At 31.8% G+C, this 22,829-nt stretch overlaps 1 protein-coding gene across 2 annotated transcripts; it reads left to right on the top strand.

The window, feature by feature from the left end:
* The first annotated feature begins 742 nt into the window (after positions 1–742).
* LOC105344997 (uncharacterized) lies at positions 743–21,585 on the top strand. 2 transcript variants are annotated; one of them, XM_034468592.2, is made up of 15 exons: positions 743–869; positions 1,056–1,181; positions 1,362–1,475; positions 1,899–1,970; positions 11,778–11,893; positions 14,508–14,591; positions 14,871–14,963; positions 15,128–15,241; positions 16,587–16,788; positions 18,389–18,544; positions 18,675–18,760; positions 19,062–19,132; positions 19,220–19,317; positions 19,522–19,879; positions 19,989–21,585. In XM_034468592.2, exons 2-15 carry the CDS (start codon positions 1,070–1,072, stop codon positions 20,065–20,067), a joined length of 1,755 nt encoding a protein of 584 aa, XP_034324483.2. In that variant the 5' UTR covers positions 743–869; positions 1,056–1,069; the 3' UTR covers positions 20,068–21,585. The 2 variants fall into 2 exon arrangements, with proteins under 2 accessions (XP_034324483.2, XP_065944095.1); XM_066088023.1 differs by lacking the exon at positions 743–869 and having other exon boundaries at positions 937–1,181.
* The last annotated feature ends 1,244 nt before the right edge of the window (positions 21,586–22,829 follow it).

Here is a 22,829-nt window from a genome sequence, read left to right on the forward strand (position 1 = left end):
GAATGACTAGTGTCATAAAACCATCCCTCCTTTGTACACTTCACAAAAGGAGAATGACAAAAAACATGCCAGGTTATATTTCCAAGCAAATGCATTAGATTTTATGTCTCCTTCTTTTTAAGAGACGAGGTTAATAATTTTGCTAAATATATAACAAATATTGAGCCACTTTAATTGGTAAATTTTCATAAGATTTGCTTTAAAACACATTACAGACGGAGTCCTCCGATTTCGGAGGCTTTAGATAGACAATGGACAATGTAAATTTAATGATACATCTGAAACAGACCGTAAAATATGATTAATTGAATTGAATAGATTAGCTTATCAATTAACGCACAAATGATTTCTTTTACGTAGGATTTGCTATTTTTCTTGCTTCTCATTTTTGAAGTTATTTAGCGATAAAATCGAACATTTTATTTCGTGAAGATTGAAACAATTAAAACCTAAGCATTTTTACTTAGCCAAACCATTGTAAAAAAGTTTTATAATCTATCAATAAATGACGAATTATGAAATAATAAATAAGCAAGGAAAAACCCACCATAGTAGGTTTCAAAAAAGGAATGTGATTTAAAGCACTCATATATACGGATGCCGTCTAAATATAACATTAGAATATGTGAAGCGTTGAACTGTGGACAAGATAGCTGTAATTCTAGAATGCTTGAATGAAGCATTTTATCTGGTTTTATGAGGTTTAAGCAAGTGATTGGCATACCGGATATCGGCCAACTTTGCATGTATTTCAATTTTAATTTTAGACACAAAAACACAAGGAAATATCTCCATTTCAAATTTATTCGTTTTTCAACAAAAACGTGCCTTTCAAATTAAATGATAGCTTTGAGTAGGATTCATAAAAGGTATGTATATATGTTACTTCATATAATATGAAAAGAAAACTAAAGAAGGTTTTTATTTTGGGGATAATCTGCTGTTTATGGTGTCAATTATATTTTAATGTGTCATCAGTGTTAAAATTGTTATTCTTCATAATAAATCATAGCAACAACTTCGTTTGATTAACCAATTTTACAAATTATCTCAAGAAAACCATCTGGCAATGGAAGGACCAATAAAAGGAGTGCCCGTCATTTTTCTTCTTGATACATCAAGAAGTATGAGAGGAGAAGGCTTTGCTCAAATGAAAGAGGCCTTTCTATCAATGATCCAAGGTCAACATTTGTGTTTATTAATAGTGTGCAATGACATAATTGTAATTACGTGTACATATAATTTACATAGATTTGATGTCAGCAAACGTTTTGATAACACCACAAATTTGTTACTCTTCTTGATTATGTAATAGTTGTAGGCGTAATGGTTTAATCCAGAAAATTGGTTCTAATTTTTAGGATACGCAAACCAATCAAATGTAGATCATAGTGTTGCTGTCATTGGTTTTGGAAAAGAAACAAAGATTTTACAACTCTACTCTAATGATTTCAAAAGCATTCTACACTTACTAGGTAAATTAACTCAAAATTTGTTAAATGACATATTCGTAAAATATCAAACTATAAATTGGCTTTTTAATCATAGCAAATTTTTGCAAAAAGTGTAATTTCGTTTAAAAGTCCTTTATTTTATATTATTCTCCTTGGATTTTTGAGGGTCATATCTTAATAAACATTGAACAGATTTAGTTCCTTTGCTTAAACTCACATAAAAGTAACGAACTTACATCATGCTGATGCACTACTTTTAAAAATGCTGTCTTTACATGTTTTAAAGCAGTCTCGCACACTTGATTGAAATTGTCCTCATGGCATTAAATCGTTCATCTTTCCTTGCATAGTGGTAATAATCGACATGTATACCTTTTATTTCTGCGTTTGTTATGTGCTTTATTGTTAAAAAGGGTTTATTTTACAAATAAAAACTGATTGTAGATGATATCGTTTGTGAGGGACCATCACAGTTAAGGAAGGCAATGGAATTAGCCATAGAAGTCTTGTTTACAGGTAATACAGAATATTTATTCACACTTCTTTCCAGATTTAATAGATATTTGTATTACCAGGTACCATTTGGCAGCATATGAATCTACATAGCAACATAAAACTTAAATTACTTAATTTTTTATTGCTTAATTAACTAATAAATGTACATGAAACTAGACTCTTGTTGCAAAAGCAACAAAAAGGTCTTCCGTTTTGATATACATGTATCAATTTAACTGTAAGACATTGCTTCTCTCACACAGAAAAAAAGTGGATATGATAATTATTGTGAATGATATATCCAGACGTTACTTACATGTAAAACAACGAGAATGAAAAAGAAATCAATTTTTGAAGTACTTTCTGTGACGACAGCAAGCAACGCCGATCTAAACAAAAATGATAACCATTTGTACAATCATAAGTTAATCCTTCCTCAGAGTTTGGTTGTTCACGTCTCTGCCAAATCTAAGATCTCTTTGAAACAATAGTTTTTGTCTCGGGACCGGAAACAGACAAACGGAAGTGATTGATAAAAACAAAAGCTTGTATTTCTCGTACATTTGCTTAGCGTACATCACTGTTTATAAGGCTAGATGAAACATCCAATAAAATCAGTTTAACTTGTTAAAAACATGATTTGTTTGAACCCTTTCGGTAAGAGCCGGTTCTTAAAGTTGACAGAATTAAACCCATTAAACACATCCCCAATCAAATTTCTATTAATCATGAGAGCTTCGTGTCTGAATCACTTACAGTGACAAAAATCTCGCGGACATCAAATTTGTAAAAATGAAAGTTACACAGATATATTTGAGATATCTCACCGGAAGTAAAATTTATTTGCTAATTTAACATTATATAGATGACATATGTAAGATTATATACTGATATTTTCTTTTTATGTAAAATGAATAATATTTGAAAAAAAACCCCAATTTTTGAAGTGCTTCCGGTGACGACCGGAAGTTACGCCGAACAATACAATATAGTGTAAACACATGTACATACATACTTCTACCATCCCACAAAGTTTGATTATTCAAGTCGTCACCGTTTTTGAGATCTCTAGGAATCAAGGTTTTTTGTTTCGGGACAGGAAACGGACAAACGGAAGTGTTTGATGAAAATGAAAGTTATTATTTCTTAACCATTACACAACAGGACTTAATTGGCTATCAATTTGTCTTACATTGTCAAACAAAACAGTTAAACTCTTAACCAACTTGAATTGTTTGAACTCTTCGGGTGTGGACCGGAAGTGACGGTTGACAAAATGAGAGCGGTTAAACACATCTTCTATCAAATGTCTACCAGCCATGTAAGCTTTGTGTCTTGGTCACTTACAGTTTCTGAGATCTCGCTGTAATAATATTTGTTTTAAAAAGAGTACCAGAGATATTTGAGATATCTCACCGGAAGTAATTTTTTTTTATTAATCATCGGATAGATGACATATGAAAGCGCTTATACTTATGTTTCAATTTTGTGTTAAAGAAATAAAATGCGTAAAAACATAATTTTTTAAGTGCTTCCGGTGACGACCGGAAGTTACGACGAACAAAACAAAAAAGATTAAACACATCTACAACTATAGATCTATCATCCCTCTAAGTTTGGAGGTTCAAGTCTTTATCGTTTCTGAGATCTCATTGTCCATAGCTTTTTGTCGCGGGACAGGAAACGGGCGACAGGAAGTGAATTTTGAAAAAATGAAAAAAAAACTTTAAGATATATTTGTTCTTTATCAGTCCTAAAAAATTCAAGAAAATCCACCCAGCCATCTCTGAGAAATCTGGTTAAACTTTTCAAAAACTTGAATTGTTTGAACTCTTCCTGTGTGGACCGGAAGTGACGGTCGACAAAAAAAACCGGTTAAACACATCTTCTATCAAATGACTACCATCCATGTAAGTTTCGTGTCTTGATCACTTACAGTTTCTGAGATCTCGGGGTTCAAACATTTGTTTTAAAAAAGGCTACATGAGATATTTGAGATATCTCACCGGAAGTAGAATTTTTATGTTTAGTTAACATCGGAAAGATGCAATATATATGCATTTATACTTTTATTTCAATTCTCCCAGAAATATATTAAATGCGTAAAAGCATAATTTTTGAAGAGCTTCCGGTGACGACCGGAAGTTACGACGAACAAAACAAAATAGTTTAAACACATCTACAACTATAGATCTATCATCCCTCAAAGTTTGGAGTTTCAAGTCTTTATCGTTTATGAGATCTCATTGTCCATAGCTTTTTGTCGCGGGACAGGAAACGGGCGACAGGAAGTGAATTTTGAAAAAATGAAAAAAAAACCTAGAGATATTTTCGTTCTTTATCAGTCCTAAAAATTTCAAGAAAATCCATCCAGCCATCTCTGAGAAATCTGGTTAAACTTTTCAAAAACTTGAATTGTTTGAACTCTTCCTGTGTGGACCGGAAGTGACGGTCGACAAAAAAAAAACCGGTTAAACACATCATCTATCAAATGACTATCATCCATGTAAGTTTCGTGTCTTGATCACTTACAGTTTCTGAGATCTCGGGGTTCAAACATTTGTTTTAAAAAAGGCTACATGAGATATTTGAGATATCTCACCGGAAGTAGAATTTTTATGTTTAGTTAACATCGGAAAGATGCAATATATATGCATTTATACTTTTATTTCAATTCTCCCAGAAATATATTAAATGCGTAAAAGCATAATTTTTGAAGAGCTTCCGGTGACGACCGGAAGTTACGACGAACAAAACAAAATAGTTTAAACACATCTACAACTATAGGTCTATCATCCCACAAAGTTTGGAGGTTAAAGTCTTTATCGTTTCTGAGATCTCATTGTCCATAGCTTTTTGTAGCGGGACAGGAAACGGACGACAGGAAGTGAATTTTGTAAAAATGAAAAAAACGCCTAGAGATATTATCATTTTCTATCAGTCCCAAAAATTTCAAGAAAATATATTTAGCCATCTCTGAGAAATCTTGTGGACAAAAAAGGGGAAAAAAATAATAATAATAACTAGACTCTTGTTGCTATAGCAACAAAAAGGTCTTCCGTTCCTCACATATAAATCTGTACAAAAGATCCATTTCTGTTGTAAACAGAAAAACGGATATAATTTATACTGTAAAGGAATTCCCAAGAAATAAACAAAACAAAAAGACAAAACGTCATTTTTTGAGTACTTTCTGTGACGACCGGAAGTTACGCCGGATCATACAAAATATAGTAATCATATCTTCATACATTGCCTTGTCTTTCCTCAAAGTTTGGTTGTTCAAGTTTTTGTTAGTTATAATATCTCGTTGAGAAAAGGTTTTTGTCTCGGGACCGGAAACGAACGAACGGAAGTGATTAAGAAATTGAAAATACGTATTTTAGTACATTTACCTATGATACGTTATTGTTCATCACATTGAGTAAAATGTTAAAAAATTCTAATGTTAAAACAAAACAAAAAATCTTTTATTGCTTGAACACTTCGAGTGAAAACCGGAAGTGACGTACGACCAAATGGAACCCGTTCAACACATGTTCATTCAAATGTCCATTATCCATACAAGTTTTGTGTCTTGATCTCTCACTGTTTCTGAGATCTTGGGGGTAGTTTTTTTTTTTAAAAGAAGGCTATCTGAGATATTTGAGATGTCTCACCGGAAGTAGAACTTTTTTTGGTTTTTTTACCATGTGTGGATGACCTCCTGTATTTTTGTAACTAAAATGTTACTTCCATGCTAAATAACCAACATATTTTTTAAAAATCAGAATTTGGTGTACTTCCTGTGACGACCGGAAGTTACGCCGGTCAAAACAAAATAGTGTTAACACGTATCCATACACAGGTCTATAATCCTACAAAGTTTGGTTGTTGACGTCGTTACCGTTTTTGAGATCTCTTCGATATAAGGTTTTTTATCTCGGGACAGGAAACGGACAAACGGAAGTGCTTAATGAAATTTAAATTTTTTATATCTTGTTTAATTTCATATTTTTCATTATTATTCACCAAAGTAGCTAAAACTATCAAAACAAAAACAGTTTAACGGATAAACAGTTTGATTTGTTTGAACTCTTCCGCTGTGGACCGGAAGTGACGGACGACAAAATGAAACTGTTTAAACACATCTTCAATCAAATGTCTATGATTAGTGAAAGTTTTGTGTCTTGATCACGTACAGTACCTGAGAACTTGCGGGTACAAAATATGTTTTAAAAAAGCTTCCTGAGATAATCGAGATATCTCACCGGAAGTAGAACTTTTTTGTTTATTTAACCTTGCATAGATGACATTTGTTAGGATCTATACTAATATTTTTATTCTATGGAAAATAAATTAAATACGTAAAAACAAAATTTTTTGAAAAGCTTCCGGTGACGACCGGAAGTTACGACGAACAAAACAAAAGTGTTTAAACACATCTACAACTATAGGTCTATCATCCCTCAAAGTTTGGATGTTCAAATCTTTATCGTTTCTGAGATCTCGATGTGACAAGCTTTTTGTCGCGGGACAGGAAACAGACGACAGGAAGTCGATTTTGAAAAAATGAAAAAAACGCCTCGAGATACGATCATTTTCTATCACTCCTGAAAACTTGAAGTAAATCGATCCAGCCATCTCTGAGATATCTTGTGGACAAAAAATGGGAAAAAAATAATAATAAAAAACATTACAATCTCTATAAGGTCTTCCGTTGGAAACGGAAGACCTTAATAAAAAACATTACAATCACTATAAGGTCTTCCGTTGGAAACGGAAGACCTTAAAAATACGACTTTAATACAAAGAACAAAACAAAATGGTCTATCTATAAACTAAATTGGCTTTTCGGGGAAACTCAACAAACCCAAACAATATCAGAGAATCCTTGATGGAGCCATGTAGGGTCTGGGTAGTTTGATTAAAACAACGATGTCAAGAATGCACCGGGAGAGCCCTGCAGGGTCTGCCAGATCTAATGACTCAGGATGAAAACGAAACAAACCATGGGGAGAGCACAGCTTGTTTTGAGCTGACTAATAAACGGTCAATACATTAACAGAATTCCAAATTTGTAACGTTTTCCCGGATGAGAGCCCCGCAGGATAAAAACAGCACCTGGGGGAGCATGGCAGGTTAGCTATAATTCAAACCGAACTACCACAAATTAATTTATGATAATAGACACTTTTCACGAATTTATCTTAAATATAATATACATTGAATATACATTAAATACATTTGAATTCGGGCTTTAAAAGGCTAAGCGAGTGTTTAGTAATACTCATTTGATGATTAAGAGAGCCCCAAGAGTAAGTGATGTATATAATAAACACAATAATAGAAATACACACAAATGCATGGAAAAAACTCGAACTCTAAAACAAAACAAAATTCCGGGGCGTTTTTTTTTTAGTTTCCTTTTTGCATCCTTTATAACTTGCGAAGTAGTTCTAATGCATCTGGTGTAACAGTTTGAAGACCATCGACCTAGTGTCTGAATTAAATGATCTTCAATACTTGCTGCTGCAGCAGAAATAGCGCGCCGATTCCAAAAGAATGCCCAGAGTACCTACTGTTATCTAAGTTTGATATCGACAGCAATTTTTTAACAAATTTATAAATGATTCTCTGGTTAAAATACCACCACTATAACCGACAAAAAGGGTGGGTTTTACCGACACTGTCATAATTTTCCTTGTTCTTTAACTAAGGAATTCATTTAGACATTGCACTGGGTGAAATGGTAGTATATCAGAAAGATAAATTTGCACAATCCGTTGGAAAGGGTTTTTTTTTTTTTTGCTTTCTGAGAAATGAATATCTTCAATAAGGATAAAATTGTTTCCTTCATTTTTTTTTTCAAATTTGCACAACTGTTGAAACCAAAAAACGCCATATGACACACACTTAATATCATTCTATCAATGAAGTAAAATATTTCATCTTTTGTTTTCATTTCAAAATTGCAACAGATACATATTTTCTCCATTCTTGATTTTTGTGTGAATACAAATCGATTTTTTTCCCCAAAAACAGTGAAACGTCTCTTACATTCACTCTTTATAAATATTAGACCTGTTGAAATCAGTTTGTGTATAAAAAAAAAAAAAAAGATTTGATATTTATCTCCTTTGTTTTTACAGGGGACCACTGACTTCTTTGTGTACTTTCGTAAACAAATTATCAATTGTTTTTGTAATATCACTTTGCTCAATAGATTGTTTAGGTTTCTTCAATGTTTATGCCAATTTTTACTAAAAATTCGTCACTTAGAAAGGGAAATATTTGTGTTGGCTCAATAATTTCCGAACAACCCTCGCAGTAATTGTACATAAGAAGAAAATGAAACTTTATTCGGGATAAATATAATTTAATTGTACTGTAACTCAGATGAGGTGTATAATGACAGAATGTAACAAATTGTATCAATAAGTCTTTACTAAGATCATGTAAAAAAAAAAAAAGTAATGTTATTACACAAAGCTACGAATTGCAGACAATGGTCTAGTTTTTGCTGTCTGCTCGCTTACCACTGCGTCTCACAACCGGTCAACGTCGTTGCTTACTATTATATCAATGTCAGCTGTTGGAGTGTCACACATGGCGTTGGTTCCTGTTTTGTATGAGGTGCTAGGTGACGGAATTTGTTCATCTAAAAAACGAGAAATTGCATCCGAAATGTAATTGTATATACCCGATGTGTGTTTTAGTCATCTAATTGATTTAAAATGTTTTCCTCGACTGGAAATATTTTGTGACACCCAACAAAAAGCGGTTGACAATGAGTCAAATATTTGGACTAGATCTACTACCGAACACTAAACGCGTGAAAAAGTAATATTGTCATTGCCAAGCGATTCCATGGAATGGTCACGGTCACAACGAATGATGAATTTGGCCGAGCTTAAACGCATCGCTGATGTTGGTTTTACATACCAGCTACCCTGACCTTTTTATATAATAGCGATAGCATTACATTATCAATAGTAACATATTGTAAAGAAAATTCCACTTTATCAATTAGATTGTTCAGACTTTTACAATCGTTGTCTTCATGTATGGAAGATAAATCTACAATCAAAAGTATTTTTCAGCTATTTTCGGCTATACCAGTTGGTTTAATTTGGTTATAATTTAGGTATTTTACTGAAAGGCCAAATCATAAAACCTTTATCGACTTCTATCTGTAAAAGTGCACATGTAAGTTGACTTCTAGATGATAGTAGATTTTTACACTCTAAAGACTCGATTGTTCAACTTTTTTGCCAGTGTTAAATCCTTCCTTAAGCCCCCTTATCAAATACTCGACAAATTGTTTATCGAGATAGTTAGAAAGTAAGTTATCTAATAATGGAATATTAAAGCAAGTTTTTTTGCATTAATGTGTCGGGATAGAAATCTTTTATTTCCCCCTTTTTTAAATTCTGAGCATCTAAATTTTGGGTGTTCTCTCTTGCAGCGCAGACAAAAATGTAAGTTGTTGCATCTTTCGCGTATGCACATTTTGAAGCAATTGTCTCTAGGTAGGCAAGGATTCCTGACTGTATCCATATTGTGTTTTCACGTATGTCCCAGGCAATTGACGGCTGTCATTTAATCCCACGTACGCTGATTGAGGGTGTTGTGATCCTCTCATGAATCAATATGGGACTTTTTTGTAGCTGCTCTTCGCTGCCTGCTGCCGCAGGTATCCCCCCTCCATTGTAACGAGTTGCCATCACACTTGGTATGGAATATGCAGCACACTCCCATAAAATCCAGTAGAATGATAATCCTGTATAGCATCGTTAATAAATAAAAGATAAATGAAGAAAAGTCACGTTTCTGATAAATCAATTGAGTATTTGCACTTTGCAACAAAACCCATCTGAATCGATTCTGACCATGTGCGCTGAATTTGCAAACGTTACATTAGCTTAAACTACCTGACCCTTGGTCATTTCCATAATTTACACTGTTTATATAATATTTTAATATAGTATTTTGGTCAGATAGTGAAAAGCATGCCTGTACTGTTTGCTATTAGAGGATACCAGACGTAGAGCTTGGACATAGCTTAACGCGTAAGAATATTGGCAACCAGAGAGTGCGCAGTTAAAAGCTTGTATGTAAAGTTATAAATAAAAAATCTCGGAAGTCAGCTCTAAATGTTTGGACATTACAATTCACTTATTTGCTTTCGTAGTATTGTAAACTTCAAAATTGTGTATAAACTAATACCGTATTAAATAAATATACTTAAAATGAATTGTCATTGCATGGTGGTTAAATATTGGAATCAAATTAAATGATCTTTTTTTAAACAATTTTTAATACATATATACAATGCAAACAATACATGCAAACAAAATCAAGCATTAAATAGTAAATAGTATACAAATACATAAGTATTATAATATTTAAATTGTGCACTTAATGAATAAATAACTATTTCTTTGTAACTTACCGGTATTTAATTTGAATTTCAATAAGATTTCAAAAAAGAACACAGAGCTCATAAAATAAAATGAATACACTTCTTGTTTTGGTGAACATGATGGTTAAGCTATACCTTTGAAAAATAATATACACCTCATCTTTAGTTCATGTAACTTCACAATCACATCATAACTTAAGGTAGTACGAAACGCCCCTGAAATTTATCATTTGAAATATTTTCTCAAATACAAAAATAATGACTTAATATTATGCAAAAATTAATTTCAGTCCATTGTCTTAAGAGAAAAATATAAATCATACCCATAACTTACTCAAGGCCAAATAAACTTAGGATACAACGTATTTTAAATATTTTGAAACATACATTTGGATGGTGTACATATGATTTTTGTGGAATTTAGTCTTATATCATTTAAAAATGCGTAACTTGTGTTCTGTTCATAGTAAAGACCTGAAATTTGGACACAACCATCACCAGTGTTTAGGCTTTATGTCAAACAAATTTCAAGGTCATATCAACAGGTCAAAGGTAAAATATGATGACTTCATCTAGGATTTTTATCAATTTATACCTCTGTCAAACATACTTAAACCTTAATTAATCTAAAACCAATGGTAAAATTTTCTTTATTTTGATATATTTTCATTACAGGGTCATGACAATCATACTGTTAAATTTTATTCAAATTTGAATCATACATTTTCTTTTTAAATACCGTTAAGTGCTGCAAATTTTCGTCTTAAAAGAGTATTCACAAGCACTAGTTTTACATTATATCGCATGAAAAATTATCTTACGTTACCAGTTAGAATTTATTTCAGTATCTTTAAGTAACAAGAAGGTCTCCTGTTTAAATAGCAGCACATATATTTGTAATATCTTGAAAAATAACTTAATGGCATAGAAAATGATAACAATGACTATTTCATTTTACACTCCACTGAAAGGAGATTCCAATGGTAGGTTTGGGGCGATGTGGGCAAAAATTGTGTGGTCGGATTTTTTTCAAATTATACGTATTAAAAGATTTCACTCTAAAGAAAAACTATATAAAAATTTCAGAAAAATTGAATTATAGGAAAAATTTAGCTTATCTGTTTTGTACTACCTTAAATAACTGTATATTTCACTTTAACTTGATTCATTCTTTCTGATGTTAATCTGAATTTTCCCGGAGTTGGTTTTTTTTGTTTTGTGTTTGTTTGCTTGGTTTTTTTGTTTGTTGTTTTTTTTTTGTTTTTTTTTTTGGGGGGGGGGGGTATGTTTGTTTTTTAGTTTGGTTTTTTTTTTTTCGTTTATTTTAGGGGGGGGGGGTTTGTTTGTTTGTTAGTTTTGTTGGTTTTTTGTTGTTTTGTTTTTTGGTTTTTTTTATTTGCATTGCACTTTTAAATTTTTAACAGTGCTTAACCAAAGCAGTATCGGGCCTTTCTGTATAAGAGAAAAAGTAGTTATAATATCAAGGGGGAGAGTAGCAGATAAGAACGATGTAATGTACATGGAAGACAATAGACACGAAGTAAGTTGCATGTAAACATTTTAATCAGATAGTTTATGAAATTAAAAATGTGACTTTAAAATGTGTTTATCGTATTTGAAGTGTTACAATTATCAAAATGTTTCGTGTTTTAAAGGGCATGGTGACGATTTTAGTCAAATTTTATGTCCTTATATTGTTTACAATACAAGTAATGCATTTTAATGATCAAGCAAAATTTTAGTGTCAGTCGAAGAGGTATATTAAGCAAGAAAGAGAGCTCACAATTTTTTGTTAGGAAAATAAGACTTGTTTTTAATTTGTTTTTTACATTTGTTTAATATACGATATTTTTAAAAGCTAATTTTTCTATCTGCTAATATGTTTTGAACATAAACAATTTTTAGCGTTTCTTGCATTAATTTAAGCTCTAAACCTGAATTTGTCTTTTAAACAATCCAAATGTAATCAAAAACATGACATGAGCATTGTTTACATAACAAAGAATTGTGGGGCGCCTGTAAAGTGCGAAACGAAATCGAAACGAAACGAAATCAGACGAAACGAAACGAAATCAATCGAAACGAAACGAAATCAATCGAAACGAAACGAAATCAAAAATCGAAACGAAACGAAACGAAACGGAATTTAAACAAAACTAATATCAATTTTGACTACATAAAAGTTAAAATAAATTCATTGAAATAAATTTTTGAACCATAAAATATAACTACCTGTATGTTTCAGATTGGCGCTGTAAATTTTTAAGCCGATTATCCGAAATTTGCAAAAATTATATAATTATGTAAATAAGTGATGTACATTCCTATACCTTTTAATGTTTCTAATTTGTTTCATTAAATGATTAAAAGATATTCAGACGTTTTGAGAGAAAGAGAGAGAGAGAGAGAGAGAGAGAGAGAGAGAAGCCTTAAAACTTATCAGCGACATCACATAGCAAAGTATATACGCAAGTTTGGGAGAGAGAAAGAAAGAAAGAGAGAGATAGAGATATGAGGATGATACTAAAGGGGACATTGTAACATCAATTTTCTTTCTGTCGATTTGAAATATTGTAAAAACGAAACGATCGAATACAATGTGATTTAGAGCATACTGGTTGGTTACCAGTTTCTAAAAAATAATAAGAATTGTTGTAATATGTATAGCATGAATTTGGACGTCGTAATTTGACAAAATTAACTTGCAATATAAAGATGATTTTACTGTAAACGTATTCTAAAACTGTCTTTACCCCTTTGGCTATGTATTCTATTTTGCGTTTTTGGCGTCCGCAAAATCAAGTACATTGCCAAATGTAAAATATATAAGTAGATAAAAAGGTAAATTCAGAAATGCGCTTAATCAAATCCATGCTAACTTGTTGAAAAATTATATTCCGCCAAATATTGTACACCCTAAATATAGTGCGCGTTACAGTATTTACGGAGACATTCCAACTCCACGATTTTTTTTTTATATCGATATGAAATATTATAAAAATGATTTAAATACATTGTGTTTGCGTGTGAAAGGGAGAGAAAGAGAACACGTAAAAAAAAACTCTTTATATTGCACTTTAATTTTGTCAAACTACGACGTCCAAATTCATGCTATACTTTCTTATTATATGTCAGAAACTGGTAACCAACAAGTATGCTATAAATCCCATTGTATTCGATCGTTTCATTTTTACAATATTTCAAATCGATAGAAAGAAAATTGTTGTTAGAATTTCCCCTTCAGTATCATCATCATATCTCTATCTCTCTCTTTCAAAACTTGCGTATATACTTTGCTATGTGATATCGCTGATAACTTTTAAGGCTTCTCTCTCTCTCTCTCTCTCTCTCTCTCTCTCTCTCTCTCTCTCTCTCTCTTTCTCTCAAAACGTCTGAATATCTTTTAATCATTTAATGAAACAAATTAGAAACATTAAAAGGTATAGGAATGTACATCACTTATTTACATAATTATATAATTTTTGCAAATTTCGGATAATCGGCTTAAAAATTTACAGCGCCAATCTGAAACATACAGGTAGTTATATTTTATGGTTCAAAAATTTATTTCAATGAATTTATTTTAACTTTTATGTAGTCAAAATTGATATTAGTTTTGTCTAAATTCCGTTTCGTTTCGTTTCGATTTTTGGTTTCGTTTCGTTTGATTTCGTTTCGTTTCGATTGATTTCGTTTCGTTTCGATTTGTTTCGTTTCTTTTCGTTTGATTTCGTTTCGTTTCGTTTCGATTTCGTTTCGCACTTTACAGGCGCCCAGAATTGTGAGCTTTGTGTATTGCTTACATTGTATAACTTGAAGATTTCGGTTGTCTATTGGAAAAAACAAATTTTTGAATAAAATCGTGACCATGCCCCTTTAAAATAATCGTCCAAATTATCTTTTTCATTAAAGGTTATCACAATATGAGAATGTATTTCCTATTTCATGACAATATCATATAAAGAGAGAATATGTAGAACACATTTTGTGTAACGTGATGCCTAACACTTTTTAAAAATAATTTATACCTATTAAGACTTTTTTTTCATTTGAATTCACTGTTAAGTTATAAATGCTACAAGTATCAGACAGACTACTGTTATCTTGTTACCAGTCATTAAATAATTATCCATACCTTAATATATTTCTTTCAGAAACTAAAGATAGTACATTTGGCAGGACAAATTGGAACACGACATCCTATTGTTTGTATACCAGTTGGTACAAATCCAGACATGGTAGGGGATTTTTTTCCCCTAATTATTAGGATATTAAATAAGATACGGTCTTTTTATCAAGTGTCATCTTTAAAACTGTTAAACAACAGTATACAAGTATATAACAGAGACACAGAGAGATTATGAGGAAAAATGTACAAACAGGGATAAAACTATTTTTGCTCATTCTTTTGCTGAAGTTATTTGGAGTTATGTTTACAAAGGAAATTTAAAGGTTTTAATAATATCAATCATAATTTATTTTGTAGAAATATTACTGGAAAGTTTTTTTTTCTTAAGTGTTTTCTAGGATCCCTAGCATGTTCATCTAAAACTGGAAAACTGTTAAGTCCAGAGGGAGTGGTACAGTTTACAAAATACTCATCAAATATGGTAAGATACGTTTTCAAGTACGTCATCACTATTTTTTATAAGACGCACGATCTTACGACTAATCTAAATTCGCTTTTCAACACAATACGTCAACTCAGTTATAATATAAATAATAATTTATACATATTTATGCTACACTAATATAAGTGATTGCATTTTGCCAGGGAATCGCATCTGAAGTAATTGGCAATATTCCAACAACAGGTTACTCTGTTGATGACGTTAAAGCAGCAGTACAGGCTTTAGAAGGATCCCGATATATAACTGAGAAGGATGTGGTAAATATCAACTTATTTTTTTAAATAAAATGATAAATGTTCTTTAAAATAATTCAGAATTGCATATTATTGTTTTGGTGACGATTAAATTTGATATTGTTTCCAGATGATTGGCATTAAATGTAAAGATTTGCCAGTTGCTTATTTTTATGTAATGGTATGCTAGCAATCGACAGTTTCATTTATTAACAATGAAGAAAATCATTGGTGTTTGAGAAAATCATTGGTGTTTGAGCTCAATTGACACGAAGGGTCAATTGAGCTTTTCTGATCTTTGTCTGTTGTCAACATCGTCGTAAACTTTTTAAATTATCATCTTTTCCAAAATCACTCAGTCAATTTCAACGAAACTAAGCACCAAGCATTGTTTGGTAAAGATAATTCAAGTTTGTTTAAATGAAGTGTCACGCCCATTTTAAAGGAGAGATGATTAAAAATGTGTTGGTATTTTTCAAAAATCCTCTCATAAACCATTAAGTCAGAAAAGCTGAAACTTGTGTGGAAGAACAATCAGACATTGTAGATTCAGATTTGTTTAAATCGTGATCCCCTGGGGTAGGATGGAGTCTCAATAAGAGGGTCGAATTTCTACAAAAGAATATACTGAGAAAAATCTTTGAAAATGCTCCTCTAAAAAATAATTTGTCTGTAAAAACTGTAACTTGTTAGGGCATCCTAAGGTAGAGTAAATTCAAGTTTGTTTAAATCCACTTGGGTAAATTGAGGTGGCAGTGGGAGATTTTTAAAATAAGAATATAGAGAAAAAATCTTTTAAAACCTTCAAAATTCTTTTCAGAAAACAATTGGTAAGGAAGAAATACTCGTATTGAAGCATCTTCAGTGAGTGTAGACTTAAGTCGATATAAATCACGGTCCCCGGGGTAAAATGCAGCCAAAAGTGGGAGGGTGTGAATTTTTACAATCTTATTACCAAAAGCTGAAACAACAAAAGGAGCCCAATGCTTTTGGCTATTGTTGCTCAAGTGAGTGAAGTGACCCATGGGCCTTTTGTACATTAATGGAGTGAAAAATGTTATCCTTGTTGTTTCTATTTAATATTTTATATCCGTATTAAACTTTCATTATTATTGGAAATATCGGGGTTTTATAAAAAAGATACTGAGATATGCAACACATAGTGAGGATAGAAAGCTGTATCATTGCAAAATGTAAATTCTGATATTCTTGACGTTCAAGAATGGGTTAAAATAATTTTAATGAACACAAGCGTTGTTATAGCTCAAATAATGCTAAAAGAAGTGTTATCATTGTAAAGCCATTAGACTAATTATAGGTTTAAAAGGACTCCTTTTATATGCCCAGGCTTTCCTTTTTTCTTGTACAGGACGATATATATGAAATATTGACACACAGACATATGTACCAGATAAACAGTTACTCAAGAGATACAATTGAGACAGATTTACATAGTGAAGGGAATCCTAAGTTGCCACCTATTGGAACACGTGTTCGGAGAGCTCCTAACTGGCCATATAATGGCCAGGACTCCAATACGTGTGGAACAGTCGTTGGACACAACCATAGAGGTGAGTATCTTGCATTAATTGCAGTAACTAAAATCATTTTGATATTGGTTTTTAAAGAACTTTTTAATTATATTGTGTAAATGCGGTAATAATAAAATCCAAGAAGGTCACAACCTGTGAACATTTCTTTTTCGGTATCGTCAATAAACACCGAGTCTCTGTACAATCCATTCCAGTTAATGTTTGGCACATTTGCGACGTCACCACAGTAAAAAACAACGGATTCTGTTTCGACGATTTTTGAAACATGTGAGCCTGTGTTGAATGTCTCATCGGATGATCCTTTCCAGTATACCGGAAGCAAATTATGAATTTTTTTTTCAAAACGTGTTTCTACGAATCGCTATAATAAATGTAACGTTTTCGTGCTATTAAAAAAAACAGAATACCGTATTGCATGACTAGTACTCTTGCACTTATAACGCGATTGTGTAGCAAAAAGGTAATAAAAGCTTTTTTTAAATGGAGCTCGTCGGATATCAAAAAGGAATAACGCGTAATTTTAATTTCATGCCATGCAGCTTTATGCATAGCAATAAATTTGCTAAAAATTCATTGGCCCCATACTGTTCTCCTAAGCAACAAATTTCAGCTATGAATAAAGTATACTAAACTTGGTTTGCAACGTGCAATCATAGTAATTAACAAATCTTTAGAAAACTACTGATAAAAATAATTAAGCGGCTGGCTTAAGTAGAAATTTAGCGTTCTATTCAGATTGTTATATATATATATATATATATATATATATATATATATATATATATATATATATATATATATATATAAGAAACATTATTTAAAATTCGTTTCTAAGCCAAACTTTGAATGTTTTACTTTTTTAGATATCATTGTTAACAAATTAGGTAGCACATTGTACATGTATATAGCGACTTTGGTGCGTTATGCCGCAAGAAATAGCTCACGTATATTCCTAAATAAAATAGTAAAACACTAACTAAAGAAAACACTGATATATTTTGGTCAAATGTTTTAAATTAAAATTTCTAATTTAAAGTACATAAGTTGCGAAATTCTAACGTTTTATGCTGTGTCATGTACTAGTATGCATGTATGTACAATATATTCATTGATTAAAATAATAAGGAAATATTTTCATGATTTTTATCTGTGGATGTTTCTAAATCAACAAAATATATTCCTTATCCGGTGTTTGAAAACAGTCAGAAAGCATTTTAATTACCAGAAATATGGCTGAGAGGAATATTCCTATTGTAGTATCTTCGTTAAAGGCCAAGAAAAATACAATAAATCATAGATATTTTATAAAGCACCAAATTGTTGATTTTAAAAAAATTGAAAATTCTATTATCATATTGTACTTTTGTTGTATTCGACAATCTGCTCAAAATTAGAATTGTTTTTATCAATTAATCATAAAATAATGATTTCACCATGTAGAAATGCCAATATCATAATTTATTTTAAGGTACTACTATTTTTAGAATTGTTAGATTAACTTTCCACATATATTTCATTAAATCCATTATTTATTTTTATGTATGTGTGATGATTTATCTTAATCAGTTTTGTTTTAATTTTTTTTTTTTAAAATACAAGTGAAGTAAAATTGTTTCAGATCTCAACTTGTCCATAGAGTGGGATACAAGCATGATTTTTCCCTATCACTTTGACACGGATGGTGACCTTGGAAGATCAAATGTTGTCGTCTGTGACGAACCTAGAATTCTACTACAAAGAGAGAAGATTGCCGTCGGCTGTCTTGTTCAAAGAGGTTGGGATTTGAAAATTAATATTACAATTTCATAAACGATACCTAATTCATAGGGAATGAACTCTGAGTGTTTTTACTTCAATTATGTAAAATACGTGTAGTTGCTTATTTTTTCTGTTATATAACGTAGGTCCAGACTGGAAGTGGTTTGACCAAGATGGTGGGGAGGATAATGTTGGGTCGGTGTATAGGGTGAAAGACGACAAGACTGTCCATGTAATGTCCGTAGTTTATTATTGCAAAACACTGTTTGAGAAAATTTCATCAAGCTTGTAAATATATTCCTTTGTTGAAACATGTCTTTATTAAAACATTTCAGAAACGAATTGTTTGGATTTGAAATTTTTACAGCAACAGTTAAATATGAAAGGGAAATATTTTGCGATTATATAAGTTACGTAGTTCACAAAAACAAAACATCAGAAACATACAGAAAAATATTCCTTTCCTGACAGCTGTCAACTTAATGTAAAATTAACTCTTTCTCTATCTCCTCTTTCTCATTCATTCTTCACAGGTACGGTGGCCTAATGGTAACAAAAGCAACTACAGATTTGGATATGATGGAAAATATGATGTTTCAATTTGGTAGTCGATGATTTACACAATACGTACGTGAAATTACCTTAATAAATTATTATTTTATAATAATTTTTGTCGTTATTTTCTAATCAGTGACCCATTTGACGAAGTCATTAGAAGAAGAATTGAAGAGCAACAAAAAGGCTGGCACAAAATGATAAATGATTCAAAGAAGGTCGTGTCAAATGATGGCGAGTAAAGCTTTAGTACAATATTGTAAACACACAAAAATGCTGAGAAGATTATTTGCTGCAGTTGATACAATCATTAAATTGGAATGCATAATTAATTATTAAAAAATGATACTTGTAGTAATTGTAATTTAAAAAAAAAGAGCTTAAATTATCATTTTACTTTCTGCCATTAATAGCATGCGTAATTTTATGTCTATACAGGTATAGGAATAAGCTTCAGCAAAGAAGGGAGAAACAGTACTCTGACCATAACAATCGGCATTGGCAGGGGAATGGTTGAAACTGGTGACAGTGTAATAAAGGCTTCTGAAAACGTGTTAGAAATGAATGACTCGTCAGATGAAGCTAGGAGAGAAATCCGGGCAATTGAATATAAAGACGAGGCTTCTGGGGGTGGGGAGGATACAGATTTGAATAATGAGGACAATAACTGTTTGTGGCAATGGAAAAATGAACAAGGCAATTGGGTTTACTATCCAAAATCTGAAAATGATAAAATTCAAAAAGCTCACGAAAAAAATAGCAGGGGCACAATTCTGGTGAGGGTAAACGGAGATTTGTAAGTACACATCATTTCTGAACACTTTAATGGTTGAAGATGTATTATGATATATTTTTCCTGTATTTGTAAATATATTCTCAGTTTTTTGTATGGTGATTTTTTTCAGGCATAGGGTGGTACTGTCTAAGATGATTCAAATCAACATCAGTAGCCGAGAGTCGCAGGAGATAAGACGTCTCAGTTGACGGGTTCATTGTTGGATGTCACATTTGTCACTGTTATATTTTACCTTGTGTTACATCGTTTTTAGTGAGCCTTACTCAGGATATATTTTGAAAGAAGGAGATATTTAACTGATATGAAAGCATTGCATTAATTATAGCAAATGAGTTTATTTTTTTATTTTCTTACATGTACTATTACTTTATGGATCAGAAAAAGACCCCCAACTGGTTTTGTAATACATGTGTATCACAAAAACAAATAGCATATAATATAAAAAAAAAAGCATGAAGGATATCATTTAAATGTTCCTGCGATAAATAATATGGATGTGTTATTTAGATGTAAAAATGATTGTATTGTATCTAATAAAGGAAAGCTTAAATCACATGTATTAATATAATCTGCCTCAAAGATGAGCGCTGCAGCCCGGGGGGGGGGGGGGGGCTTGAAGGGAAATCTTGCAATAAAATTCATATTAAAAATGTTTATATTAATATTAAACAATTTTTGTTAGGTCAAAAAGTAAATTTTTGTCATCAGTTATGCAGACAGTGTATAACAAACGAAAGTCCTTGCATTTATGTAACTGGAAAATGAAAAAAAGAGTTAAACCGCGAAAAGGGCGTTATAACGAGAATAAAGGCATAACGGTTTTTTGATAAGCTTTATACCGCGAAAAGGGGGTTAAAACGCCTCTCCAAAAGGCCAGAACACAATCAAAACAAGTTGAAATTGATGCTGGCGTCCGACGAAACAGACCACCGTTTATGTAGACATAGCTTAGAGTGTCGAAATGAAATGCTCGTTGAGTTTATGCTATACCGGTACATAGCTTCGAAATAGTGAACTAACCATTTCTCTACCGCCACACTAGAAAAATGAAAAAAAAAATGGCGTTTTTTGAGGGCTTTGCTTGTTTACGATATAAATAACAAATTACTAGCGTGCATTAGGAGTAAAATTTTATGAAAAAAGGTTAAAATATTTCTCATGAAATCAATATTACTTTTTAATGTAACATGGAATATACCCCGACATCTAGAACAGCATGCTACAAAACGTCTGATCAGGTTTTGTGTGTAAATATCGAAGTATTGAAACAATTGAAACCACGCAGAGTCAGCTACACAAACTTTAATAGATCGTGTTTTCTTCATCAAAATTCGAGATTGACCTGTATCTTTGTTGAATTCGATTACTGTATTCTTGTAATATTTATTTATTCTTTAATTGTCATAATTTTGGTAAAATTCAGTGCCCACTCTTTGGTTATGTCTCCCCTTGAAGCAATCGCCTCGAAGCACTGCCCACATTATCGTTACTTTTTCAGATTACAGAAAACATATTTCAATGCACCGCCGAAATTATTGATCTTTAGCGTTGATTGCCTGTTTTTCTTTAAAAATGCTATTAAACATTATTGTTTCTCAGCGATCTATTTTATTTTAATAAATTGATTACATGTATGATGTTTACAAGATAAATTGTTTTGTTTATTTTGTCAAAATCTAATAAAATGTACTTTTATCATTTCGTCACTTACCTGCGTTTGTCTTACATCTCCCATAAAGATAGTGCCATATTGTAAACATATTTTTTACAAAAGTATAAAGTGTATCGAAAAAGGATTATAAAAATGCACAGGACAATATTAAAAAAAATATCAAAACGCATTACTGTGAACTCATACTATGTTGGCATATCTCTGCCCCTTGTGTGCAAGTTATTTTTCTATAAAATATGTCGACATGCAAGATAAATATGTTGCCATGCAAGATGATTATGTCAACATGCAACATAACTATGGTGACATGAAAGAAAATTGCAATCAGATAAGAATTATACAAAATCTCAAAAAATCTCAAATGTCGCCTACCTGTGACATCCAAGATGCTAGATGCTACCTTTTTATGTCAACGTGCAACTTATTTATGTTAACATGCAAGATATTATGCTGACATGCAACTTATTTATGTCGACATGCAACTTATTTATGTGAACATGCAACTTACGTATGTTGACATGCGAGATGAATATGTTGACATGCAACTTAGTTATGTTTACATGCGAGATAAATATGTTGACATGCAACTTATAAGTTGTATGTCAATATAAAGAAGTTGCATGTTAACATAAATAAGTTGCATGTCAGCATATTTATCTTGCATGTTAACATAACTAAGTTGCATGTCGACATAAATAAGTTGCATGTCGACATAAAGAAGTTGCATGTTAACATAAATAAGTTGCATGTCAGCATATTTATCTTGCATGTTTACATAACTAAGTTGCATGTCGACATAAATAAGTTGCATGTCGACATAAAGAAGTTGCATGTTAACATAAATGAGTTGCATGTCAACATATCTATCTTCCATGTTAACATAACTAAGTTGCATGTCGACATAAATAAGTTGCATGTCGACATAAAGAAGTTGCATGTTAACATAAATGAGTTGCATGTCAACATATCTATCTTCCATGTTAACATAACTAAGTTGCATGTCGACATAAATAAGTTGCATGTCGACATAAAGAAGTTGCATGTTAACATAAATAAGTTGCGTGTTGACATCAATATGTAGCGTATCTAACATCTTGGATGTCACAAGTTGGCGATATTTGAGATTTTTTATAACTCTTATTTAATTGCAGTTTTCTTGCATGTCAATGTTGATATAACTATCTTGCAAGTCAACATCTTTATCTTGCATGTCGACATAATTAAAAGAAAAATAACATGCACATAAGGGGCAGAGAAATGCCACCATTGAACTATTCA

Source organism: Magallana gigas, chromosome 6 (genome assembly GCF_963853765.1).
Source record: "Magallana gigas chromosome 6, xbMagGiga1.1, whole genome shotgun sequence".
NCBI lineage: Eukaryota > Metazoa > Mollusca > Bivalvia > Ostreida > Ostreidae > Magallana > Magallana gigas.